This window comes from Pseudopipra pipra, chromosome 6, assembly GCF_036250125.1.
Source record: "Pseudopipra pipra isolate bDixPip1 chromosome 6, bDixPip1.hap1, whole genome shotgun sequence".
Lineage (NCBI taxonomy): Eukaryota > Metazoa > Chordata > Aves > Passeriformes > Pipridae > Pseudopipra > Pseudopipra pipra.
This window is the reverse complement of record NC_087554.1, coordinates 63,096,240-63,124,115: the sequence shown is the minus strand read 5'-3', so window position 1 is coordinate 63,124,115 and position 27,876 is coordinate 63,096,240. Positions and strand designations below refer to the sequence as shown.

The window sequence follows — 27,876 nt, the reverse complement described above, 5'->3', positions numbered from 1 at the left end:
GAAGCAGCTCCATCTCATCCTGGGAGGGTCCAGACTTGCCCTTCATCTCCCTCCCCTCATTTCCACAGTCCTGGGCTTTCCAGAGACCTCACTCCCAGCACCATTCCCAGCTCAGGAAGCACCAACCTCGCCACTCTCACCAAGAGCAAAGTCGAGGCTGCAAATAACCCCCTGGGCTTGTGCCCAAGAAAATGCCAGCAGTGAGGAAAGCCATCTCCCAAGCTGCCCACCCTCGGGATTTGCTGGCAGAGTTTTGTCCCAGCTATTCAGGGCTGTTGTGTGAGCTGAGCTCTGGCCTCTGTAACAAATCTGTTTTAACCAGACCCTTCTCTTACCCCCGAGGATGAACACGCTCACGAGTTTGAGTCACAAGTCAGGTGTAAGCACAAGCAGGTGCTGGTTGGAGCAGCCCAGGAGTGGGTGGAACACTGGCCATCCTGGCTCCACACGGTTCCAGTGCAGATGGAACTGCAGGACTTGCTGACACCCATCCGTAGAGCTCCTACTTAGACCAGGGAGGAAACTGGCTTTTTATCTTGGAATCACTCACCCCTTCCCAAAGTGACTGTGGGAGATTTAGGGAAACTACAGAGCAGGGCTGCGCTGATTTGTCTTTCCCAGCATAGTTCATTGCACAGGGAGCTCCCAACAGCAGCCAGGGGGCAACATGTGGGATGTACAGACATGTCTCTGGCATTGGAAACACGCTGCAGCAGGGAGCTGGTTTACCCCTTCACCACTCTCTTACAGCTCAAACCACTTGTCTCCTTGGTGCAGAGGCCCAGGGAGGGCTGGGATAGCGCGAGGTTCCCATGGGCAGCCCCACATTTCCCTGCCCAAGCCCTCAGAGCTCGCTGTGTCTCCTTCCCTGTTTCTCCCTGGCCGCCAGTCTCGGGGCTGTGCCCCGCAGGTCTCTCCCGGGGGACCCAGATTTCCCTGCCACGCTCTCCTGGGATGGCTCTTCCCGGGTGGGAGTGTCCCCTGCTGGGCTCTCGGGTGGATGCTGGGCTGGCACGTCCCCGGGCTGGTGGGAAGTGTGGAGGGGGAGCTCGGGCACGGCCGCCTCCATCATCTGAAGGAAGTCGTAAGCAGGGAGCGGCGGTTTCCAGTCCTCCTCAGACAAGGTACCTGAGGAGCAAATACAGTCCCATGTTGGTAAGTTAAAGAGTTATGCCTCATCCTCCAAAGGGATATTTCCCTTTCAGAGGAATTATGGCTTTTTTTTTTTTGCCTTTCCAGGAAATACAAAATTAAAAATCTTTTCCTAAAGATGATAAAATTGTAAAATCCCAGACTTGGGTCGACCCAAGTTGGGCTGACCCAGGTTTGGGTTGAAAGGGACATTAAAGATCACCTCATTCCACTCCTCTGCTGTGGGCAGGGACACCTTCCCCTAGACCAGGTTGCTCCAAGCCCCACCCAACTAGGCCTTGAACATTTCCAGGGATGGGGCAGCCACAACTTCTCTGGGCACTCTCTTTCCTCCAAAACTCATATTGCCACCCAAACTAAACCAGCCAGGGGGTGAATTCATATTTACTGGAGGTGGCCAAAGCTGCCCTTGAGCCATGCCCTTGGGTCTTGGGATGTGGTGAGATGCTCAGACATGAGCTGACCTGAAAACTAAGGTCCCTACCTAGAGACCTACATGTCAGCCAGGTGTCCTCAGCAGTGGCAATGGAAAAAGGAGTGGGAAGAGGGCTGGCTCATGGGGTTCTCACAGGACAACTGGATCAGCATGGTGTCTTCAGCTCCAGCAACAGCCTACACACCCTACCCCACCAAGTTGACGCCAGTATTTGGAAACATTTGCTCTGAAAGACTCATTTTAAAATATTTAAATATAAGTGGAGTCACCTCACAGCCTTTCCAGAGTCTGGAGCAGGCTGGCAGCCAGCAATTCCCAAGATCCCTGTAGCATTTTGTGGCTACTCATAACACATAAGGATCACAGAGTCCTAGAATGGTTTGGGTTGGAAGGGACATTAAAGTCCATCCAGTTCCAACCCCCTGCCATAGGCAGGGACACCTCCCACTAGACCAGGTTGCTCCAAGCCCCATCCAACCTGCCCTTGAGTAATTCCAGGGATAGGGTAGCCACAGCTTCTCTGGGAAACCTGTGCCAGGGCCTCATCACCCTCACAGCCAGGAATTCCTTCCCAGTATCCCATCTAACCCTGCCCTCTCTCAATGGGAAGCCATTCTCCCTTGTCCTGTCCCTCCAGGCCTTTGTCCAAAGTCCCTCTCCAGCTTTGTCAAGGAAGGCATATCCATGCTGCCTTCCTCCAAAGCTTCCTCAGGCTGATCAAGGCAGTGAAAAGCTTCACAGAACGTGCCAACCATTTATGTCCCAAAGACCACAGCAAGACACCAGCTTCCTTATCCTCTCCTATCCAAAAAAAAATTGCTGGAAGGTGCCTGAAGATCAGCTGTTTCTTACACTGACAACTGGGAGTCGGGAGATGTTTTAATAGCAAGCTCTGCTTCAGGTCTGTTTGGAGCAATGGGAGAGCACGGTCACGTTTGGGGATTTTCACAGGGAAAAGATGTTGATTCCCAAGTATTCACGTTTGGCTCTGAACATTAAACAGTCCCAGAGCAAACTTGTGAGTGTGGGTATTGTCTCCTGGCTGAACTATTTGTACTTCTCCAGCCCTAGCTAGCAGAGCTAGTTTTTCCATCATTAAATTCCAGGGCAGACAATTTATTGCATGTAGTGTCTTCTCATAAACAGACTGGAGCTCACAGTGTGTGCTTAGGAACGTTATAAACCTGTGTCCACTTACAGCTGGGAGTCTCCAGTCCTGCTTGGAGCTTCTCCAGCCAAGACAAGATGTTCACTTCAGTGATGGACTGCTCTGGTGGGAACTGGAAAACCTGACCCCCGGCGTGGAGGTTCACCCAGACGAGAACGGGCAGCGAAGGCACGGCGGCAAAGTACGTCCTCAGGATCCCGTATCCCACTGGAGTCTTCTTCCTGTTGGGAAGAGGAGATTCAGGTTCGGGAACATAGCAACACTAAGAGCCAAGCAAGCATCAAATCCCTTGGGTAACATCCAACAAAGCCCAGTTTTGCCTGTGGGACTGTAGAAGCCCCATCCCTGGAAGTGTTCCAGGACAGGTTGGACAGGGCTTGGAGCAACCTGGGATAGTGTAAGTTGTCCTTGCCCATGGCAGGGGGTTGGAATGAGATGGGCTTTAAGGTCCCTTCCAACCCAAACCATTCCATGATTCTAAGCTCAATAAGCTCAATGCCTTAAGGAACCTACTGGGATGTAACAGAGAGGGAATGGACAGGAAATTGGATGCATAAAGAATCCTTGAGCAGGGAAAACTCTGTAGGAAGGTGGGAAATGTTCTCCACCTTAAGCTTTTAAGAACAGGTGAGACTGGAGTGTGACAGGTTCCTGCAGCCCCCCGGGGTTAGTCCCTGTCTGCAGGGAGAGCTTCCAGCTCATTCCAGCCCAGCTGCTGCCACTGTCCCACAGCAGCAGCAATTCCACAGAGATGGAAAGGCAGGAGCTGATGCAGAGGGCTGTGCTCAGGTGGTCCAGCCCCTGGCACTTCCCCAGGGGGCGGGGATGGGATGGCAACTTCCCCAAGTGACAGAGTGTGACTTTTTGACTTGAGAGAGAGGGACAGCAAGCCCATGAAGATGCTGAGCCCTTCTAGAACTGTTTTCAGGCTGAGTGATGCTCCAGGTCTGAGCTGGCTCTTGCCATAGCAATGAGATCCTCTTTCTAGGATGAGGGACTTTTGACAAGGGCATGGAGGGATAGGACAAGGGGAAATGGCTTCCCGTTACCAGAGGGCAGGGATATTGGGAAGAAATTCTTGGCTGTGAGGGTGGGGAGGCCCTGGCACAGGTTGCCCAGAGGAGCTGTGGCTGCCCCTGGATCCCTGGAAGTGTCCAAGGCCAGGTTGGATGGGGCTTGGAGCAATCTGGGATAGTGGAAGGTGTCCCTGCCCACGGCAGGGCAGTGGAACTGGATGACCTTTAAGGTCCCTTCCAACCCAGACCATTCTGGGATTCTGGGACTGATTTCTTCCACTTACAGACAGGTCCCCTCCAGTCTCTTGCCCAAAGAGAGGAAGGGGATATTTTACCCCTGGCAGCAGCCTGACAGTGCCATGTTCAGCATTTCATTCTCTGCAGATCTCACCTCCTGCTAATTCCTCCTTGCTCTCCTCACAGTGATCTCCTCCTGCCTGTCCCACTCCATTGCCCCTTCCATCCGGCTGTGTGGGATTTTCCAGACTGCAGCAGCTGTTGGTCTGTGTTGGGGCTGCCCAGGAGTCCCACAGACCAGAGTTTTCAGCCGGCTCCTTGTCCCCTTCCATCCCGGCTGTCCCCAGGAGGGCCGTGCCCTGGGATGTGGCTCCCTGTGGGAGGCACACCCTGCTCCCTTCATCTGCTGGAGTCCCCTATGGGCCCCCTCAGAGGGCAGGGATGCTTCTTCAGGGACAGGGAGCCCATATGAGGACAAGGACACCCTACAGTGGGTTTAGACCCTCTGCAAGAATGAGGAAGCAGCAATGAAGCCCTACAAGTAGAGGGACCCCCCACATGAGACCAGGACCCCAATGCCAGCACAAGGATCCCACAATGATCCCCCCCAAGGACAGGGACACCACAGGACCCCCCTGAAAGGACAGAGACTCCCTATAGGGAGTTTGTCAGGGAGGGAGAGCAGGGGCTGATGTGTAGGTGGGGAAGTTCCAGGGCACTCATTTCTTGTGCTTTACTGGCAAACAAATCTCCTGCTCTCTGAAAACATGTGCATTCCCCGTCAGCTCAACCCAGCCCACGCTGGACGTTCTGCCCAGACTTCAAAGCACGTTATGATTAAGTCACCGAGGTGTCTCTGGGCTTGGGCAAAACAAAGAGAGGCTAAAAAATTAAAAATGCAACCAGGGAGGAGAGGATTATTAAAAATCCCCTTTCCTACAACCTTCTATTTCTTAGCTCTTGGACTCATTGTTTCTTGAATATTTTTGAGGTTTGCTTTATGGGGCTTCTTCTGGCTGAACTTTCTTCTCCCAGTCAATGACCAGTCATTCCCTCTAATTGCTGGTGGAAAATCACCATAAGACATTCCAGGAGGGCAAATTTCTTTTTTCTTTTACTCCCACGTGCAACAAAAATACAAATAACACCAGACTCAAGGTCAAGCCACTACACAACATCCTTGAGAACATTTTACTCTATCGAAAATTATTTCTGCAATCAATTAAACATTTACTAATTTCTCTTTGTCAGGCAATTCTGCAGCTGCCCAGAACACAGACTGAATCATTGCTAAATGGCTTGACCTCCCAACTCATGATGATTTCAGACCCAATAATCAAATTGCCAGCTTGTGTTTTCAGTAATTGCAGCCTCAGGGTTTTTTTTTCTTGCCCTGAAAACACTCAGAGCGAGCGAACGGAAAGGAGGAGAGAGGTTTTCACACACTCACAAGTTCAACCAGCAAGCCACAAACGCCTGCTGGGGTCTTCCTTTTGCCAGCTTCAGCATTTCCTTGCTTTCCATTTGACTGATGTCACCATCACTGAACAGGATGAGGAAGGGCTTGGTGAGTTGCAAGTACTGGGGCAGATTTTGCACGGTGATTTCGGGCTGCAAGACATCGAAACAAGAAGTTGGGGTTTATGGGGAGGAGAAAAAAAAAGGGGAAAATTCGACTTTCTGTCCTTACAGGAGGGGTGCAGAGGTTAAGCAAGGGTGGGGTATCCAACTGGATGCTAGGATTCTGGTGCATGTTGGAGGTGAATATGTCCAACGCTGCCCATCACATGTCAAGTCCAGAGGAGCAGCTGGGACAAGGTGGGTGTGAGCAGAGGAGGGAGAAGCAAGGCCAGCTCATCCCAGATCCGTGTCTTATAGCTACAACCAGTCTTCCAAAGGCACGTGGAAAAGGCTGGGAGCAGAGCCTGCAAGAGGCCAAGCCACCACAGCAGCAGGTCAGAGACTATGAGGCCATTCCATCACCTCCAGGGTCTCCTCCCCCGAGACCACCCAGCAAACAGCAGATTTCTGCCCAGACTCCCTGATCCAAGCCATAAAACTTAAAAACAAACTCAGCAGGGTGGAAGTAATGAGCAGACATGCTTGTTTTGCAGAGCTCCGCGCTGTAATCAGGGAAAAAGGACACTTTTGTTCTCTTTTACTCACAAAAATGTCCAGCAGTTCATATCTGATCATCTGCACCATGTCCTGCACGCTCTGTTTAGACAAAGAAATGCTTTCCACGCTCCGACCTCCGCTCCGGGCAAGGAGGAGGGCTGGGGGGGACACAGAGTATTTACGGGATCTGGAAAAGAGGGAGGGCAACAAGGATTGGCTGGAGGACTGGACACACACCAAATGTGCTGCACACAGAGCTGGCATCCTCCTGGGGACAAGTAGGGACGGGGAAGTTCCACCCCTGGAAGTGTCCAAGGCCAGGTTGGACCGGGCTTGGAGCAACCTGGGATAGTGGAAGGTGTCCCTGCCCATGGCAGGGGGTGGAATGAGATGAGCTTTAAGGCCCTTTCCAACTCAAACCATTCAGTGATTCTCTGAATTCTGGTGTCACGACCTTTGAAAAATTTCCAGCAGCCTTTGAAAAATAAACTAGACATGTCCCAGAAAAACTGCTGAGGCCACTGATTTCCCCTGTCTCACCCTTCCTGTGAGCAGTGACATCTGGAGCCTCCAGGGCTGAAGTTCCTCAAACTTCCAGAAAACTGCTCTCCCATCTTGATGTCCCCCCTGCTCTTTCACTGCTCCGACTTCTCCTATTTTTGCTTTTCCCACTTTCTCAGCTTTTCTTTAAAACTCTTGAACCCTATTACCAGAAGAGCACTGAGGAACAAAGCATGAGCTACTCCCCCAAGAGTCAGTGGGTGCAGGCTGGGGATGTTGCTCTAACGTGGAGCTGGACTCCACCAGAATTTTTTGCTTGTTCACTAAGCCAAAAATTAGATCTCCTGGTGCTTATTTTGTGTGAGTTGTGTCCCTTGGATGGAGTCTGAGACCTGTTTGCCTTGGCTTGGGAGGCAGAATGAAGCCCTGGGTGGGTACTTGCACCACCCAATCTTGGAAGTGAAAAGGAAAGAGAAGCAGGAACAGAATCCAAGAATCTCAGAATGGTTTGGGTTGGAAGGGATCTTAAACACCACCTTGTTTCACCCCCTGCCATGGGCAGGGACACCTTCCTCCACACCAGGTTGCTCCGAGCCCCATCCAGCCTGGCCTTGGACACTTCCAAGGATGGGGCAGCCACAGCTTCTCTGGGCAACCTGTGCCAGGGCCTCACCACCCTCTGAGTTAAGGATTTCTTTAGGTCATCAATGACAAAGCAAGTGGAGGGAACTGCAGATATTTCCTCAATGTCCAGCTCCTATGGAATTGAGCCTCACACCTCTGAGAATCCTTTGAGCTGTGAGGAAGATCCTCAACTTTCCTCTGTGCTGTTTTGCAAATTAACCTCTATTTGCCATCCATTAAGAGTGGCAAAACCTTAAAAAAAAAATTAATTCAGGGATTTTGAACTTCCTAAACTTCCACAGGTTTTAAAGAGATTCTCTGGCTTGGTCATGGGTGAGAGGAGGTGAGGACTCTTGCTCCCTGTGTCTAGAATACATCAACTTGTTCAGCAGCCTTTGATGGGTCTGTGAGGGTGGAGAGGCCCTGGCACAGGTTGCCCAGAGAAGCTGTGGCTGCCCCTGGATCCCTGGAAGTGTCCAAGGCCAGGTTGGAGCAAACTGGTCCAGTGGAACGTGTCCCTGCCCATGGCAGGGGGGTGGAATGAGATGGGATTTAAGGTCCCTTCCAACCCAAACCACTCTGGGATTCTATTTCACTATTCTATAAGGAAATTTTTTATGTACTGCCAGCAAACCATCAAATTCCCCAGGCAGAACCTACCCTGAAATCCCTTCCCATCTTCCTGGTACTGAGGGGTTGTATTGTTGCCTGGGACAGCTTTCTATTTATACAGCAGGGCCATTCATTGGGTAACACGAGTCTTGCATTTAAATCAAAAACATCTGCAAACAAATGCTTGGCAGGAACCTGAGACATGGATGTGGAAATAAATAACTACCTCATTCAAAGCATTTCTTCCTCAATGCCTTTTTCCCCTTCGTTGGTGACCAGCAGAGCAGGTGCCTGCTGAGCAAACAGCTTTGCTAACAAGACCTTTGTGTTTCCTGCAGACCTCTTTCTCTGGAAAGAGGGGAATCAGCTCTCCGTGACCTGGGAGCCACAAATATTTTCTCCTTGAGCAGAGGAATAGCTTTTCTTTTTCTTAAGAAGGGAAGTGAGCCTGGCTCTTGCATAAGGAATTCCTGTAAGTGTTTACTTTCTACTTACAGTTGAGAAGACCATCAGCTACAGTAGCTTCACCCACAAATCACGGCCAAAATCCAAATTTGGCAGGAGGAGTATCAATATAAACTGTACTAAATATTCCAGCTGAACAGGAGCAGGCTGGAGACTCCTGGAGTAGGAGCAGGGAGGTCTGTTCTTGCATGTGTCAGTGGTGAGAGAACACAGGCTTTTTCTGCTGGTACCTTGTAAGATGATCCTCCCCTCCTTTGCTTTACCCCTTCTATCAGCTGAGCTGAGATCTTTAGGGAAGAAAAGTCTTGGAGGGTTATAATTTTGGGACCTCCCCAGTGATCTTCCATCCCAACAAGCCTGGTACTGCTTCACTTCCAAGATACAAGCATGGAGCCCACTTTGGTTACTGGAGAAGTATTCCCAAGGCATTTTTACACCACGGAAATTCCCGTGTCTCTTGAGGGAGGCATCACATCCGTAGGAAACTAATGAAAATAATTCCCTGCTGCATTACAGGCTGTTAAACCCACACCTGGAAAACAGGCCAAGGACCTTCTGGGATTTTTAACTCTGATTTGATAGCTAATTCCTCAGGGAAATGAGACGCCAGGATGAGCTGAAGATTCCCCGTGGATCTCCTTGCTTTCCTAGGCACTGAAGCATCTCTCACACTCTAATCCAAAGCACTTTGCCCCTTGCTGGAATCTTAATGACACAGTTAAGTGCTCAGATCCCATGAGCTCCAATTTGGCTTAAAGTTAGGGATGGAACTGATACTTATTCCACCAGGAATTGGCCAAGGAAGCCTTGACTTTGCTTTCACCATGTGTGCAGGAGGAAGGCTGCTGTATTTTTCCAGCACTCTTCCTCCCAAAGCTCTGTCTGGAAATGGTGGCAGGATCTTGCTCTTGCCAGGGGGAGGGATAAGGGGGGAACATCTATCAGGAAAAAAAGATCCATGGTAAGAGGATGAAAAGATACAGGTAGATTCCTCCCTATCCCTGGCAGCTCCCAGCTAGATGCAAGTGCCCACAGGGAAGCTGAATGAGACTAAAGCTCCAAGGCAGCTCCATGGCAAGACAGCATTTATTCCCAGACTTTCAAAGCCTTTTCCTGCTCCCAGGCTCAATGCTCACTCCACAGCCCCTCTCCTGGCTGCTCTTGCCAACTGGGGACAGCCATCAGAGCAAGCAAAGGGACTGCACAAAGAGAAAAGCCAGGGACAATCCATCACCTTTTCCTGATGGAAAGAGAAGGGCAGAGCTGTTTTTATTCCCTCACACACTGATGGTATAATCTTTCCAGCCTGCTTTTTCCCTCCATAGAAGTTTGTATGAGGAACACAACCAGATCCAGGGGAGCTGGCAGGGCTGGAGGACTGAACAGGGCTGAGTGAGTTGACCACGGACAGGTTGAGAATCGGTGGCAGAACCAAGGTCACGACTCCCTTAGGATGAGTCCTGAGCAATCTCCCAGTCTCCCTACAGGACTAAGTCACTCAGTGACACTTGCTCCAGGCACTGCCTTTCACTAAATGCAGACCAGTTTGAATAATTCCCAGGGAAAAAGAGAAACAACTTACAAAGCCAAGCCATCATCTTCAAAATACGTCCCCATCATTACGTGGCCACTTAGGATGCTTCCTGCCTCTTCAAAAGCTTCCCTGGCTGAAAAAAAAAAAAAAAAGATAAAAATACAAGAATAAACAATAGAAAGGGAGGTGTTGAGGTTCCTCCTGGAAACCAATCGATGCCTGTGCACGTAACACCCTCCCACGGCGAAGTGTCGGGAATGAAACCAGGATCAGAGGCTCATGAGAAATGGCTGCAGCTCAGGGCCACAGGCCACGGGAGGAGGAGCTGGCAGTGACCAAGGATGAGAGGAAAATTCCCATTCTGAGAAGAGGGTTTGCTCTTCAGTCACCAGCCCTGTGTTTCCACGGGGATCTGCGGGGTAGAGGCACTGCTGGAAAACGAAATGTCTTTAAGGGCTTTAAGTCTGTAAGTGTTCTTAAGAACAGGAGCAATTATAAGTCTAAACAGAAATCTTACGAATCCCGGTGACCTTTGGGAAATGACAGATGATGACTTTACAGGAGCAGTGTTAAGAGCCCAGAGATAAACCAACCTCTCCTACGGGTGCCTGGGTTTAACCAGTTCCTCTGAGCAGGCTGGGACTGTCACAGGATGGGGAAGGAGCAGCTTGGGGCTCTTTTGATCTGTCACAGCTGAGACCGAGAGCAGAGCCCCAGAAGGAAGCCGACTCCAGAACTGGTTTATTCCCTTATAAAACAGCCTCAAGTTTTCAAAGAATCCCAGGATGGTTTGGGTTGGAAGGAACTTTAATGCTCATCTAGTCCAACCTCCTGCCACGGGCAGGGACACCTTCCACTAGCCCAGGTTGCTCCAAGCCCTGTCCAACCTAGCCGCGGTTTTCGGCGGTTGGATCCACAGGAAAGCCAAGCTCTGTGGGAACATGCAAAGCACTGTGTGTGAGCTTGTGCAATGCAGTCAGAGACCAGAGATCCAAACAGCTGCTGCCAAAGGTGGGGTGAGAACAGGGTGAATTTCAACACCACCACCACTCCTCCTCCTTTGGATTGAGCAACCGAGAGCAACCGAAAAGGCTCTTCTGACTTAGGGAGAGTGAGGAATGTCCCTCTTTGGAGAAGGCAGGTTTTTGCTGAGAATTAAGGTTCTGTCTCAGATACAGCTGTGATATATGTTGCTTTATAACTTCAGTGAGATCAGTCAGACATCAGTTGTGTTCCCTAGAACATTCACAGCAGCCAGCCCAAGCTCCTGGGGCCATTGACTCACCTCAGTAGATGGGGTCACCTCACAAATGGTCACTTTTTGGTTCTTTGACTCCTCTTTTCCAGCTACACCCAAAGCCATATTTTCCATTGTGTCCCACAGGGACCATAAACTGTCATTTAAGCTATTTTCCTTTTCAAATGCAAGCTTAGACCCTTAAGGAGTGTCCCATCGGGGGTTCAGACATCGTCATAGAACCCCGGGATAGTTAGGGTTGGAAGGATCCTTAAAGCTCATCTCATTCCAACTCCCTGCCATGGGCAGGGACACCTTCCTCCACACCAGGTTGCTCCAAGCCCCATCCAACCTGGTCTTCAGTAATTCCAGGGATGGGGCAGCCACAGTTTCTCTGGGCAACCTGTGCCAGGGCATCACCACTCTCACACCCAAGAAGAATTCCTTCCCAATATCCCATCTAACCCTGTCCTCTGTCAGTTTGAAGCCACTCCCCCTTGTCCTGTCCCTCCAAGCCCTTGTCCCAGCTTCCTCTCCAGCTCTCTTGGAGCCCCTTTAGGCCCTGGAAGGGGCTCTTAGGTCTCCCAGGAGCCTTCTCTTCTCCAGGTTGAACACCCCCAGCTCTCCCAGCCTGGCTCCAGAGCAGAAGGTCTCCAGCTCTTGGAGTATCTCCACGGCCTCCTGTGACTTGCTCCAACAGGTCCATGTACTTAGTAGGAAACAACACACATACAACACAGCTGGTAACAAGAGTTTGGCTGGTTCATCTTGAGATATAGAGAAATCACTCTTGATTATGTTTGAAGTTGGTTTCCAGCTCTTTTGGTCTTTGGTTACCTGATTTAATTAGCATTGAAGGAAAAATTCACATCCCAGGTTCCTCCAAGGAGCAGGTCTAGAGGCTTTAAATCCTCCCTGGAGACATAAGCTCGTATTGAAGTGCCTGGAGCAGCTCTGGCTGCTGGAATTCTCTTCTAAATAAGGACAACCTTCAGCAGAATCCAGGGTTACTCCTTTCATCAGGGTCATTCCTAATGAGATCCTCATTCCCTGTCACACTTCCAAATTGTCCCATATTTTGGGGGCTGTGCCAGACCCAGAGCCACACACCAGCCCGTATTTCTGCACAGCTCACAGCAACAGTCTCTCAGCTCTGTGCCGGAAACCCCCCAGATTCACAAAGAAGATGCACTTCTAAAGAATCTATTTCAATACTTCCTAGGAAATTAGTCCCTCTGAGAGCCCTGTTGCAAGGCCCTGTGGCACCTGATCAGGCACTGCAGCACATTCCTCGAGCTGGAGTCCCAGCTGCCTTCCACGACGCTGCTGTGAGTTGCAGGAGCACAACCTCACTGATTTGGGAACAAGAAGGAACAAAGCTGCCACGTGAGGAATGGTCTAAAATCCCTGCAGAGTTCTGGGAGACAGGATCTGAGCACCTCCCCTTATCTCTCTGGAGGGAGGAATCTCCTGACCATGCTCTCCAGCAGCACCTGGAGCATCTCTCACTCCTTGAACACTTGGCTTCCACTGATGCTGCCAAGCCCTGTGAGGCACCAGAGCAGCACAGGACACAGGTTTATTTTTAAATATTTGCCACAGGGTTTAGGACAGAGTCTTACTTCCAAGGATCTTCCAGTTTCTGCACAGAAAACAAACTGCTCCTCTAAAAATTCTGCAAGTTTCCAGGAAAACGCTCGTTCCTTGCCCTCGTAATACCATTCCCCTCTTCCTAATAAATATTAATTATGATTTTTCCCACAGGCCTCTTTTAGCTCAGACCCACCAAAGGGCTTCTTAACATAGTCCTCGTGCTAAGGGTTGGAAAAAACCCAGGGATTTATTTAGATGAACATCTCTGTCTCAGTTAACTAGAAATGGCATCGCCGGTGCAGGATAGAGAAGGAATTCTTGCCATGAGAAAATGACTGGAAATTCCAGATAAGCCCGCAGATTGATAAGAGGAGCAGTGTGGTTTTCCCAGCTCCAGCCTGGTTTGGTGCCTGAACAGCTGGCTCCAGTTTTCTGCTCCCTCAGGCCATTCTGCGGGAGGCTCCAACACCCCCGGGTTATGGGAGGAGAACACTTCCCGAATTTCATCTCCCTTGGCACCTGCGGCTGAGTTACCCCAGACTGCGGATGCCGTTCCGGACTGTAGATGGATATGCCCTGAGGGAAGAGGGAAAGAGCTGCCTGGAAACCTCCAACGCTCTTGTTTGCACAGGAGGAAATGAACAACTTCTATAGAGAATCCCAGAACGGTTTGAGTTGGAAGTGACTTGAATGATCATCCAGCTCCAACCCCCTGCCACGGGCAGGGACACCTTCCAATAGCCCAGGTTGCTTCAAGCCCTGTCCAACCTGGTCTTGGACACTTCCAGGGATGGGGTAGGCACAGATTCTGTGGGCAACCTGTGCCAGGGCCTCACTCTGCAGAGCTGGGACCTTCCCACCCCACGGCCTCTCAGTTGCCAGCTTCCCCCGGGAATCACTGCCTTGAAAAAAGGAGAACTTTCTGATCCTGCTTAAGATCAAACTTTCAGACTGTTTTTTATTTTAAACCTCTGTCGTGCCTCTGAACTTTGGTTTAATGCAAACCAAGCTACTTTCTCACGTGAGGGGCTCCAGAGGGAATCCACTGTGCCCAGAGATAAGAACAAAACAGAATGTCTGGAACCAACTGGAAAACACTTGGGTTGTGCTCACTGAGCCAGCTGACAGCTAATTCCCTGTTTTCTTCAGGACCATCTAATCTGGTAAATACAGCAGAAAATCTTACTGATCCCAAAAAAACCTTTAGTCCAGCCCAGAGAAGCTGTGGCTGCCCCATCTCTGGAAGTGTCCAAGGCCAGGTTGGACGGGGCTTGGAGCAACCTGGTCTAGTGGAAGGTGTCCCTGCAGGAAAAAATGATCCTTAAAATCCCTTCCAACCCAAACCATCCCATAATTCTATGATGTGCCTGAAACACGACACGATGTTCCCTTTCCAGACTGACTTTATTCCCTCTCCCTTATCATATATGATTGTCACATGAAAAATCACCGCAGCTCTGGGATCCATTTCCCTGTTTTTGCAAAGGGATCCTGGACCACAGCTATGGTAGGGAAGGGATGATACTGGAGCTCATCCCAGTGACTCAGAGCAGGCAGGGCAGGGAGAGTGTCACTGCTCCAAGTTTCAGCCACTGCCCAGGACTGCACTGACCGAGACTACGGAGTGAGACAAATCCAAACAAGTTCAGGACACTCCTTCCAGCAGCTCTGCTTTGCATTTCTGTGTCCACCTGTTTCAAAATTCACAACTGGATTTCACTGAGTTATTCACATTTCACTCCTTTTGAGGCAGGAAATCTGTATTTCACCTTACTGCTGTTTTGGTTTTAAAAAAGTAAAAGTTTTGGATTGTGTGTTGAAGAACTGGGACCACCCCATTTTCAGGAGGAATCAGCAAGATAACTATGAATCCAAGAGTGGAAAGGGCTTTCTTTAAGGAAGAATATGCTGTGAAGAATGGCTGATGGATCTGGGCTAAGTCAGAGGCTAAGAGGGAATTTAATGCCAGCCTACAACTCTTTTGAAGGGACTCACAGAGAGGACAGAGCCAAACTCTTCAGGGTAAAGGGCAGGAGATACAACAGGGACAGATTGTTGGGAAGTTATTACTCCCACACTGGATGTAGTAAACACACTTGGCAGCTGAACGTCCTCTGAGCAAGGTATGGACCCCAGGTCCCACATCTGGAATGACCTGCAATCCTCTGCTTGTAAAACTAGAACGGGTAGTGCCAGACAGGCTGTGTTGTGAACTTCCAAGCAACCTGGGAGCATCCCTCTCCCACCAGGAATGAAGCTGAAGAGTGCTTAACCCACAAACACCACACTGACCTTCACTTGTGGCTGTGCTAAACACTCCCAGAAGGGAAGTGTGGTGATGGGATGACAGCTCAGGTGGAAACTCTCCTCTTAAATATCCTTCTGCTTCGTCCATCGTGGCCAGTTTCACCGGGCAGGAAACTCGGCTCCTATGGAAAGGCAGAGGAAAAACGTGGGGCTTTGGGAGGAAGAGACAAAAGGGCAACCTCAATCCAACAGGGCCCCCAGCCCAATGTGACAACTGTCATGCCTCAATAGAGACAAAAAATTAGTCATCTGGGAAGGGAGGACAGACAGAGAAAGGCACTGGAGCTGATTGTGAGGAAGAGAGAACAGCCCTGAGTCACCCTGGTTGCTCTGAGATCCTTGGGATCCCCATTAAAAATAACAGAGAAGGAATTCCAGAAAAGAAAACAACAAACAAAACACAACAACAACAAAAAACCAAAACAAAAAAATCCCAAACAAAACAAACAAACAAAAAAAACCCAAAACCAAAAAAGGGACAGTGACAACAGAAGGATGTGCTGTGCAAGAACAGATGTTCCCTGAGACTGAAAAGCACAAAAAGTTATTAGATTAATTTCCAAACCAGGTCTATAATCAGATCTGGCATTATTTTTCCAAGAGGGATTTCCATTATACAGATCATGAAGTATCCAGATGTGGATCTGGCAAATCTCCCCATGTGGGGACTCCTCACTTACAGGATGATGAAGCTGGTGAGCTCTTCAGTTCCCCACATGCCATCATATGTCACTGACTTCTCTCCTTTCCCATAAATCTTGATGGTGGGAAACTGGGTGACATTCTCCTGGGTGCAAATTCCAGGCCAGTCCCAGCAGTTCACCCGGGAGAGCAAAACCCCAGGAGTTCCTAGAGTGGAAAATAAATACTTATGAATAATATGAAAACCTAAAAGTAATGATAAATTGATGGGAAAATAGAGGTTTTTACTGGCTCATTTGGATATTATTGTATATATTTGTAATAATGCTCCCAGAAATCTCAAAATCCAGCCCTGGATACACAATCCCTTTGAGCACAGGACATCTCCCTCTTGAAATCAGTCATGGATATGCCTGACACTTTTTGGCCACAGTAATAATTATTTCCAGGCTGTGAATCTATTAAATATCCTATCAGGTATGGATAGACCCAAACAACAGAGAGAATGATCTCAGGGAAGTGAGAGGTTGTACTTCTCAGAAAGAAATTCCCAGAGACACTCACATCTGGCTGGTAACTCAAAGGGACACCACAGAATCCTGAGGCAACTGTCCGGGAGCATAAAGTAAGGAAAAGCATGGAAATACCTTAGGAATGAGGCCAAGAGGAGAAACAATACAGGTTCTCATTTACAGGAAAGAGGGAAGATGAAGCTTGGCATGGAAGAGGATGATGCAGTCAAGGCTTTTTCACTTATTAAGGTGCTCAGTGGTGAAAAATGTCTGTTCTACCTCAAGCACGAAGCCAAACACACACAGAGAGGTCAGAGGGGATGTAAGAAAGGCAGATGGAATAAAACAATTTGGTGGCATTCCCCTCATCCTGTGCTCTCTGGCACATGGTGGGATTCTTGGGGGTATCCTGTGCAGAGCCACAAGTTGGACTTGATCCCTGTGGATCCCTTCCAACTCAGGATTTTGTGGGATTCCACATCAGCTATTCATCTCCCAGCCACCCCCAGACACCTGCCTGACCTTAAGAGAGGGGTCTGACAAATAAGGGAGAGGGAAAGGAAGAGCATGTGGGAATTACAGGGCAGTCAGTCCAGCTGTGGCTCCTGGGAAAAATACTAAAAAAGTGATAATCTCAAGGGATTGGTGAGCAGTGAAATAAAGGAAGGTTGGTTCCCTGTCTGCTCTCCATGAGCTCAAGACTTCTGCAACTCCAGCATGTCCTTCATCCCAGATTCATGGAGAATGGTTTGGGTTGGAAGGAACATCTCATTCCAACCCCCTGCCATGGGCAGGGACACCTTCCACTAGACCAAGTTTCTCCAAGCCCCATCCAACCTGGCCTGGAACACTTCCAGGGATCTTATCTTTCTTTCATTTTCAGGCTGGGTGAAGACCAGCACACGCTGCTGCTGCTGCTCCATGGCTAAGCCTGGCCTAACCCAGACAGGTGAACCATCACCAGCTTCACTCTCTCCCCCTCCTTGGCTTCCAGCCCCCCTTGATCTGCCTCCCACCCACTCACAGCCCTGGCCAAGGACAGCCAGGCTCTGTGCAGTCGTCCATTCCCACTGCAGGAATGATTATCTCAAAAATCTTCACTCCTTCCCTAAACTTCTTTGAACAGGATTCAACAGCTACATGGGAAAGATGGAGTGAAACCTAGAGACAAGTACACACATGGATGCAGACCAGTGTCCTTCAGAAACCAGGGCTGGGGCAGGTGATGAGGATTTCCCAACAGATCAAACCAGCCAGTCTTTCTTCTCTCCCTGTTCTGGGTTTAGATCCTGATCACTGTTTTCATCAAAGGCCTGGCTGATGGAATAAAACATATCCAATCTCCAAATGATCCAAAGCCCAGAGGGGCAGAAAGCAATTTGAAGGGCAAAGTGTAAGGACAGCAGCATTCCATGAGGAGAAGCAGGATGCACAGATACCATCAGTGCTGCAGAAAAGGGGTGAACTCCCAACAGCATCTGAAAGGCATGGGAGGAAAATTGAGTTTTTCTGTCCTGGAGAGACCTCTGTTGAGCCCAGTGAGTCAGGCTGGGAAACACTTTTTTGGAAAGGCTTAAGCAAATGAGAATCTGGAGAGTTTTGGAAGACATGCCTGCTGAGGAAAAACTCAAAGAAGTTTTGACTGGAAACTGCCAGGAAGAAAGAAACAATAAAATCTAACAGTACATAAAGTCTGCTCTGGAGGGGACAGTGAGATCAAGGACAAGCAACAACCCACTCCCAGGTGGGGAGGTTTGACCAAATAGCAAAACAAGCTACTGAAAACCAAACACAGCTGAGTGTTGCACAACCTCTTGTTGCCCAGAGACTGGACTCCCCATTCCTGGAAGTGTTCCAGGCCGGGTTGGATGGGACTTGGAGCAACCTGGGCTTGTGGAAGGCACTGCATCCATGGCAGGGTGCAATGAGATGGGCTTTAAGGTCCCTTCCAACCCAACTGTTCTGTGATTCCATGAGTATTTTTGGCAGAGAAGCTGTGAAAGGGTTTTAATGGTGTGTCCAGCCCTGTGGTCACCACTGGGTGGGAAGAAAGGTGAAAGAGGAACACAAAATCCCACTGTCCTGTGATTTTTGGTGCTGCTAAACCCATAAACTGAGAGAACCTCTGTCCAAGGGTCTTAGAAAACCAGGACAAGACAAATCATCAATATTATAAGGAATGAGAGAAAACAAGAATCCCAGAAACTTCTAATCCTTTGGAAGGCAGGACTGGCATGGTGCTGGAGTGTGTCCAGGGAAGGGAACAGAGCTGGGAAAGGGGCTGGAGCACCAGGAGTGGCTGAGGGAGCTGAGGGGGCTCAGCCTGGAGAAAAGGAGGCTCAGGGGGGACCTTCTGGCTCTGCAACTCCCTGACAGGAGGGGAGAGCTGGGGGGGGTCGGGCTCTGCTCCCAGGGAACAAGGGACAGAAGAGGAAACAGCCTCAGGCTGCATCAGGGGAAGTTTAGATTGGATATTTGGGAAAATTTCTTCCTCAGAAGGGTTGTCCAGCCCTGGCACAGCTGCCCAGGGCAGTGGTGGGGTCCCCACCCCAGAAAGATTTCAAAAGCCATGTGGATATGGCACTTGGGGACACGGGTCAGTGGTGGCCTTGACTGTACAGGGGAAATGGTTGGACTTGATGATTTCAAGGTCTTTTCCAACCTAAAGAATTCCACAGTTGTATTAAAAAACCAGCTCACCTGAAGAGCTGGTCCAAAGGCTACCAGATGAAAGAGAAGTTATGTGCTGAAGCGCCACACTTCAAGAGGAGGAATCCAACATGGAATGGGAAACAACTACCCGTAAAACATCACACAGTGGTCTCCTAAATCCTCACTTCAGATTTAGGCTCCATGGATACACATTGCTAAATCATGCAGGTGATTTTCATGCCTTTGAGCTATGACTTCACCCCGTGTCTTTGGAATTCATTGGTCAAGAAGACCTCACAAGCACAGAGGAGGGAAGCAGAACCATTTTTCACCACAATACGTTGCTCTTCTTAGATGTGGGTTTCCTCTCTTCTTTGCAAAAAAAAAAAAGGCCAATGATACACCTAAGAAATGCTCAGCACTGTCTCACCTTCACAGCCTCTTGGCTCAAGGGTCCTGCTTCCAAAAATTCCCATCTTGCAACAGCAAACCAGAGCTGCAGGAGCCCCAGTTGCACTGGGAATGGCTCGTTCTTGCTCTAAGGGCAGAAAATGTGCTCAGCTCAGCTAAACTGAGGGAGAACAAAAGAGAGAACATTTTGGGACTGTAAACTTCACTTTGTGATGATCTGCTGAACATCTGTTATGGGATGATTCATGGGGTCATTCCAGTCTCCAATCTCCTCCATTCCCGTGCCTTGGTCCCATATGGCCTGTTCTCAGTGCCACTTTGCACAAGGAATTGGGATCAAAAGCAGGACCTGGTTCTGCAACTCATAACGTGCCTCAAGCTGGGGTGACTCATGCCTCAGACAGCTGGCCCTCCCAGCCCTTGGGAAGAAAGCTCCACCCTGGGGAGCAGGCAGGAATACCAGCACTCCTGGGGAGCTGAGAGACCGCCCCAAGCCATACCCTGTGTTTTATTCTCAGTCCTGCACAGCTCAAGGTCTTCTGCCTGATCCAGACTTCTGTCCTTGCATCCCAGCCATCTCTGAGAGCCCAGGGACCACTATCCTTTGAGGTCTTCCAGCTCCTTTGGGAGCTGGTCCTCCCAGTTCCCTGGGGCTCCCTCAGCAGCAGAGACAAAGGATCTCCAGATCCACTAATGCAGCCGTGCTCCATCCCCTCTGAGGTCGTGGCAGAGAAAGCAAACTGGAGTCATTCCATAGGTTACAATCTGGCCTGGGAGTGTTTGGTGGGACCTAACTGATCACAGAGGAAAGGCCCTGACCCCAACCAGTTCATCTGTCTGTGGCTGAGACTCTTATCAAGTGACTCAACAAACTCGTGGTGAGATCCTGGCAGTGCAGAATCTGCCCAGGTTTGGCCACTGGCTCGGGATGAGGCCAATTTTTATCCATGGACTCTCCATGTCACTCCTCCAGCTGGTCTGGCTGCTGGGGAGTCCAAAAGAAACCCCAAACCATCAACAACCATAACATTTCTAACAACAACAGCCCCTCCTGACCCTTCCTGTTTATTCCCGGGATTTCAGTCCAGATCAAAGCTGCTGGTGATTTTCCCTCCATGCAAACTGTGGATGCAGAACTGCTTTCATCCAAACCACAGCACTGTCCACAGCATTCCCAGGAGGGTTTCTTGGAAGCCTATCCCACTGCATCTGCTTCCCAGAAAATTGGCTGTGTCCTCTGCAGACTCCATCCACATCCCCACTGCTGAATCCTCTGCAGGACACAGTGTCCAGTCCCAGGGGAGTTCTACCACCAGGAAAAATGAGCCTTGATGGAGAAGAAAAACCAGAAGAAGGCACCAGGCACCTCCAGAGGTGCTGGAACAGCTCTTACATGGATCCTTGCAACTTCCCTGCTGCGCTGCAGGGAGTTGGGAATGAAGCCACCCCAGTGTCTCCTGCAGCCCAGGGGAGAAAGAGGCACTCCTGGAAAAGATTCAGCTCATGTAAGAACCCACTTCTCTCCACAAACCAGAGTGGGATGGGGTTGAGGACCTGAATGAAGCTGAACTCGTGTTTACACTGCTCAGGAACTGCTCAGACCCTCTTGAAGGATCACCTCATCCTGCCTTTATTCCCATGTGCTGTCTTTAAGTGCTGCTGATTCTTCACCATCACATGTTATTTATGGAGTTCTGTGGCCACCTGTGAGATTTCCCACACAAATCAGTCTCCAGGTCCTGGAAGCACCATCACTGTAAATCCTCCCTCTGACACCATCCCGCCCAGCGGATCCGGGCCTGCCCACACCTGTCTGTCCTGCCTTCCTCCAAAGCCAGGGCTAATTACAGCTCCTTTCCAGATCAAGTAATTCCAAGGACAGGAGAGCTGATGTGCCACCCAGCTGGGCAGATGTAGTGCATCTCCTTGGCTGTGCAGACAGAGGCCTGAGGGGCTCAAACAGGACCCTGTTTTCATGTCCCAGGCCACAATCCCTGCTGTTTGCTCCTCTTGGATCCAAAGCCCCCCCGTGTCACCCACTGGCACTGGTGCTGTGTCCTGAGTCTTCCCAAACTCTTCCTCGTGCAGTCACTGTGCCCACCAACATCATCAGAACAGGATCACAGAATGGTTTGGATTGGAAGGGGCATTAAAGACCATCTTGTTCCAGCCCTGCCACAGACAGGGACACCTTCCACTACCCCAGGCTGCTCCAAGACCTGTCCAATCCGGCCTTGAGCACTTCCAAGGATGGGGCATCTGGAATCATAGAATCACCAAGGTTGGAAAAGCTCTCTAAGATCATCGAGTCTAACTGTTCCCTCAGCACTGCCAAGGCCACTACTGACCCATGTCCCCAAGTGCCACATCCACATGGCTTTTAAATCTTTCCAGACATGGGGACTCCACCACTGCCTTGGGCAGTTGTGCCAGAGCTGGACCACCTTGGTTGTCCATGAAGAAATTTTCCCTAATATCCAGCCTAAACCTCCCCTGGCACAACTTGAGGCCATTTCATGTCATCCTGTCACTTGTTCCCTGGGAGAAGAGACTCTGCCAACATCCCAAAACAAGAAATGAAGGACTCTTCCTAAGCAACATGGATATGCCTTCCTTAAGAGTTTGAGGGGAAAAAAAATGAGTGTGTTCTAGGTGAGGTATCACCAATATCCTCCCAGCCTCCAGGTTCCTACTGCCAGGAGCAGGAGCAGTGTAAATCCCTCAGCCCCTGGGCACTTTACCTTTCAGGTGATCGGCCACCTCGGAGTAAGAGCGCAGCACTGCCAGGGACACAGCTTCCCCTGGAACACAGGAGAGGGGACACACACCCTGAGGGACAGGCAGGTGACACACAGCCCCCCCCCTTGCTCTCTGACAATGTCACATTACGAGTCTCTGCATCCTGAGGTGCTTCAAGCTCTGACTTGAAATAATAAGGAAAATCAAACTTTATGCTTCTGGACTTCTGGGGTTTTTTTATGTTTCAGCAGACAGGCTGCCTAGGCCATCCCATGAGCCCACGATACCATGATTTCCCCTCTTGTCCTATATTTTTTCCTCATAAAATGAAGGTTAAAACCCTATGAACACGGATATCTCCTGTCCTGGAGGATGTTATCACACATTAGCAGTCAACGAAAAGAACTGATTTAATCTCACTGCTATTGGTGGTGGGAGACACACAGGGCAAAATGAGCCATTTCTTTATGGTTTAAACCTGTCTCCAGGATCCTGGAAAGCATGGTGAGCACCCCAAGGTTAGGGAAGGGTCAGCCAGGCCATGTTTCATACTCACAACTGGCATAAAACAGCACCACTGTCCGGGCAGCCTCCGAGAGGGAAGAGCGGAAGGTCTCCTCCGTCAGGACAAGGACCTGCTCCAGGGGCAGCTCTCGCTTCTTGTCCCTGGAAACTGCTTCCACCACCTGGTCATCCTGGATGTCTGCAAGGGACCCACAGGTGTGCACAGGGCAGGGGGAACTGCAGCCCCCTGAGCCACCCCAGCAACATGTTTTTGTAAGGCAGAACCTCCCAGCAGAGACATGTGGGGAGAGGAGGGACAGACACACAGACAAACCCATCAAAATGCACATATCCCACTTCACATCACTTCTGCCCTTGGATTTGAACACTATTCTTTGAGTGTGTTGGTTCCTCTGAGATCCTGCCCCAATTTTTTTTTGGAAAACACCCCCAATTCTGAATGGAGAACAAAAGCACTTTCTATTACGCTTTGCAGGGACCAGTGTTTTCTCCCTGGAGAGGGCAAGTCTGGAACTGCTGTTACAAAAACATGTCTCTAACCCCTTCCAAAGGGACTGGTAACTTTGAGGCCCTTCAGATGCTTGTAGAGGACACTGTTTTGGGTGCACTTTAAACCCCTCATGTCTCTGACTCTGGTGCATCCCAGCACAAGCACTCCAGTTCCTCACTCAGCACTTCAGTGACTGTTCCTCTCACGGCTGCTGACTTTTCTCCCTGGTGTTTCCCCTAAAAATTGTACTTGTCTGTCATATTTCAGTGATCTCAGAGAATGAGAGAGCCATTTTGTGGCCACAATGATGTGACTGTGATAGTTTGCAAGTGTTCTCTGTTTTAATGTGTCCCTAGCAGATGCTGATTGCACGTCCTCTTTGATGACAATCAGCTTTTCACTGCTTAATTACACACCTTGATTGTTATTCTCTTTTTCATCCTCATCTTCCTCTTCCTCCTCCTCTTCCTTCTCCTCATCTTCCTGGATTTGTTTGGCCTTGTTCTTATCTTCCACCAGGGTTATAACTTCATCAGTGTCTTCCAAGACCAGGTATTGGATTGGCATTCCCTGCGGAAAACAGAATAAATCAGTGGGAGCAAAACATCACTTTCTGCCTATTCTGTCTGCAAATCAAACTCATGGGGCACCATCACCCAACTACTTATTTTTAGGATATGCCAACAGATCCCTAAAGCTGCCAAAACAGGGGAACATCTCGTTTATGTTTCTTTAGCCCAATTTCACCTGTGCATGAGTTTTTCTCAGTCCAGGCTGATGTCTCCTTGTGAGGAAGTAAATGTGGCTAAGTGGGATCCTGTGGTGAAAGTGAACACCAGCTCCACCTCCCAGCAACTTAACATAGATCCAGGAGACTGGAGGAGAAATCCCAGTGGCCAAGCAGGGAAGGAGAGCATCAAAGTACAGGGTCCACTTGGATATCTCCTCATTAGGGGGGTCAGGCTGGGTCCAAGCAGCCCACCACAGCCTGGGAAACTGGCCTAAAATATCCTTTATCTCATGGAGCTCAGCCAGGAAGAGCATTCCCAAGAGTACAGGGGCTGCCAACCCATGGAAAGGAAAGAGCAAAATGTATTTCTCAGAAATGAGACCTTGTCGGCTTAAAACCAGTTCTGGCTCTGGCTCAGACAAAGGCACTGGAGAGAAAAGGGAAATTTTATCACGAACTGAGAGAAATGACAAACTGCTGGCACCTCCCCCAGGCTCTGAGAGGAGCAACACAACATGTACATCCATCACCAGGGCATGGGAAGCCCTGGGGGGATGCTCAGGTCTGATCCTGCGTCTCTGCAATCCCAAGTGTGACAGTTCAGGTAATCAAGGGCAATGTGTGCTCCCAGTTCCATCTCCCTCACAAGCTGGGTCAGGCCTCTCCAGAGTTTAGCTCATCTTGATCAACCTCATTCAACTCACACCCTGCCCTTTTCTCAGATCACTGCCAGAGGCACTTGGTTACATCAGCTCAGCACAGACCTTTGGTTGTTTGCTCTTAGTTTCACACTCATTCCCTCTCCTGTCTTTTGACACCTTTCCCAAAGGGATAAGGACCTTTAGAAGCCCAAATCTTTGGGGAATTCACACTTGGATATAGTTCACAACCTTGTGTTGCCTTAAGGTGTAAAGGAGATGTCACCCTATGTTTTGAGCCCAAAATAAACTCAGTATTTTATCTTTCCCATCAGGCACAATCGCTGTGCAGCACCCAACCTGGGCAATTCCAAATCACAGAATCATCTTGGGATGGTTTGGGTTGGAAGGGACCTTAAAGATCATCCAGTTCCAACCCCCTGCCATGGGCAGGGACATCTTCCACTAGCCCAGGTTGCTCCAAGCCCCATCCAACTTGGCCTGGAATACTCCTGGGGATGGGACATCCACAGCTTTTTTTGGACAACCTGTTGCACACACACGTGCATCTTGTGAAAGGCTCTTCCCCTTGAGCTTCAGGGAATGCTGTCAAATAACAACAGAGCCAAGGAACACCCCAACACCTCTCCAGAGCACCGTGCCCAGGTAGGGAAATAAGAGTTGTACAGTGAAGAAATCCAGTGTCCAACCTCATCTGGTGTCTTCAGCGCGACGTTGGACCGCTGCAGAACGTTCAAATCCACGAGGTCCCTTCCAAAATACACAGTGGACATTAGATGGGGCAACATGTAAGGTCACCCCTCCTCTTTCTGCCCTTAATTGGAGGGTAAAATACAACCTTCCACCAGTGCTAAGTTTCCTTTCCAAAATCTCTCTCAGTCTGATTGTTTTTCCACTTCTAAGCCAGCAAAACTTCCAAACTAATCTGATTCTGGACAAGTCCTTAAATGTGACATTCTCAGGATATAGCCTGGTTTTACTGCCTCCCATCCAAATTTAAGCCCACCAACTGACATCCTGGAGTAACCAAGCTTGGAGACACCACAAAAATCAAGGAGAGTCCCAAAACACTTGAGAGAAATACCTGGACAAAAGGGCAACTCCTGCTTTGCCCAAGAGCTGCCAGGCCACAAACTCTGCTGTCCTCCTGTCGGCCTCGTAGGTCTCCCTCTGGCTCAGGATGAACACCAGGGGTAGCCCAAGCTGTAAGTGGACAGTGGAGACCTTCTCTGGGTCCTCAGCAACCTCTGTCTGGAGAACAGACATGGTTATATTGCAGCACAGCTCCACAATTTTTAGGTACCTCAGCTCTTCTCCTGCACAGCCCAAGCCACCAAGTGTTCCCCAGCCACAGGAATGAGGAGATCCTCAAGAAAAAGCTTCCCAATTCCAAAACATGTATGGAAGCAGAACCCACACAACCCCAGTTAAGCTGTTCCAACACATCATGACTTTCCCTGGTAAAAACCTGAGCCTTATTTGCATATTGTTTTTTTATGGCTCAGCAACTCCAGGTGTCAAATCCCCACTCACTTTTATTCACCTGGCATCCATTCCCCGGGGCAGTTGGAAAATCCCAGCCACAACATGCAACAGCTGGAATCCTCTCCCTTCCTGCCTTGGACAAGCTGCTTCATGACAGCATGGAGCTGCTTGAGGGCTCCACGGGCCTGATCCAGGAGACTGGCTGAAGGAGGCACTTCCCAGTTCATCTGCTCATCCTCTTGATGGGCAGAGATGACCAGTGGGAACAGGAGGCTGATAAAGTTTCTCCTGCCCCGTAGGAGGAAATAGGAGGGAACCTCCTGTTCCCTGTGCTCACCAAGGCATGAAGGGCTGATATCAAATTCCACAGAGTGCTGAGCTTCCCACGGGGAGCCTACAGGAGCAGCTGAGGACATTGGGACTGTCTAGTTTGGGAAAAGAAGGCTGAGGGATGTCCCCGTTGCTCTCCACAGCTTCCTGAGGGGATGTTGAGGGGGAAACACTGATCTCTTCAGCACATCCAGGGATAGAGCATGTGGAAATGGTTCACAGCTGCATCAGGGGAGGTTTAGACAGGACAATAGGAAGCATTTCTTTACCAAGAGCGTTGTCAAACCCTGGGACAAGCTTCATATCAGGGTGGTCAGTGTTTAAGAGTCATTTGGAAAATGCCACCAGTAATTTACTTTAACTTTCAGCCAGCCCTGAATTGCTCAGGCAGTTGGACCAGATGCTTGTCCAAGCCTGTTACTTGCTTGGACCCAACCTGGGAGCTTTGCCATTAACTTTTTGGGGAAAGGGCGGATTCTCACGCTCAGCTTTGCCCTCTGCTCTCACCCCCCTCACTCTCTCACCCACCCCAGCTGCCCTCACACCCCCAGCCAGGCGGCTCCTCGTTCCCATCGTACCACCAAGGGAGCCCCCATGAGCTTGAGGTGCCTGTGGATGTTGAGCAGGGTCAGGGGCTGTGCCAGGGCTGTTCTCCTGCAGGGCTGTGCCGGGTCCGTGGCCCTCTGGCAGTGGCAGAACAGCAGCCAGGCAGAGGATACGTCGGGATCATCACTGCTGTGAGGGAGAAACAAAACCCTGAGCAGGGCTGGAAAATGCCCTGACAGAAGGACCAGGTTTGCTGACATGTTTTACAGGGCAGATGATCCTCAAGTTCAGGGTTTGACAGGGTTGTGGAACAGGCTGAGAGAGCTGGGGGTGTTTTGCCTGGAGAAGAGGAGCCTCCTTAGAGCCCCTTCCAGTGCCTAAAGGGGCTCTAGAAGAGCTGGAGAGGGATGGAATGACAGCACAAAGGGTAATGGCCTTAAACTGAAGGAGGGTAAGGTTAGATTAGATATTATGAAGAAATTCTTGGCTCTGAGGGTGGGGAGGCCCTGGCACAGGTTGCCCAGAGAAGCTGTGGCTGCCCCTGGATCCCTGGAAGTGTCCAAGGCCAGGCTGGATGGGGCTTGGAGCAACCTGGGCTAGTGGAAGGTGTCCCTGCCCATGGCAGGGGGGTGGAAAGAGGGTCCCTTCCAACCTAAACCATTCTGTGATTCTATGATTCTATGACCTCCTCAAGAGTCTTACTATTGACACGTACAGCCATGTCCAGGTGCCTTTTGGAACTGTGCTGACCCTCACTCACCAAGTGCTCCCAAATGATCCCAATCCCAAAATAATTGACCCAGCTTGAGAAGGACACTAATAAAGCTTTTCTCGGTGGGAACAGCCTTGCCAGTGCAATGGAGACCCTGGCAGGAGGAGAAGAGCTGAAATCTACAGCTTTGCTCATGTCTTTCACCAAACTGGTGACATCTCACAGGCTGTACAAAGAATATTCCACCTTTTGAACAGTACTGTTTCGGGCTGTGCCAAAGGAAGCAGTGAGATCAAATTCCCTGGATAGCTCCCTGCTTAGTTGTTCCTGCTCTGACACCATCACTGGTGTTGGCTGGTGGGTTAACTTCGGGATGTCAGGTGTCTTTTCCTATGCAAACATTCCCCACCTTAAAACAGGGATCACCGTGTTTGCAAAGGAAT

The 27,876-nt window shown here is 49.9% G+C and overlaps 1 protein-coding gene across 4 annotated transcripts in view; it reads right to left on the bottom strand.

The window, feature by feature from the left end:
• Window positions 1–27,876, bottom strand: part of TXNDC16 (thioredoxin domain containing 16) — a 91,457-nt gene that overhangs the window by 19,940 nt on the left and 43,641 nt on the right. For 3 of the 4 annotated variants that reach the window (XM_064659643.1, XM_064659645.1, XM_064659644.1), the window contains exons 9-21: window positions 26,754–26,910; window positions 25,445–25,611; window positions 25,050–25,110; window positions 23,388–23,541; window positions 22,513–22,659; window positions 21,959–22,018; window positions 15,681–15,849; window positions 14,986–15,122; window positions 9,912–9,996; window positions 6,176–6,314; window positions 5,460–5,620; window positions 2,787–2,977; window positions 721–1,128 (exon numbers count right to left, since the gene is read on the bottom strand). In XM_064659643.1, coding sequence (XP_064515713.1) covers window positions 845–1,128; window positions 2,787–2,977; window positions 5,460–5,620; window positions 6,176–6,314; window positions 9,912–9,996; window positions 14,986–15,122; window positions 15,681–15,849; window positions 21,959–22,018; window positions 22,513–22,659; window positions 23,388–23,541; window positions 25,050–25,110; window positions 25,445–25,611; window positions 26,754–26,910 — 1,912 coding nt within the window. In that variant the 3' untranslated portion in view covers window positions 721–844. Of the gene's footprint in view, window positions 1–720; window positions 1,129–2,786; window positions 2,978–5,459; window positions 5,621–6,175; window positions 6,315–9,911; window positions 9,997–14,985; window positions 15,123–15,680; window positions 15,850–21,958; window positions 22,019–22,512; window positions 22,660–23,387; window positions 23,542–25,049; window positions 25,111–25,444; window positions 25,612–26,753; window positions 26,911–27,876 lie in introns of those variants that run through there. The other variant, XM_064659646.1, reaches the window with a different exon arrangement.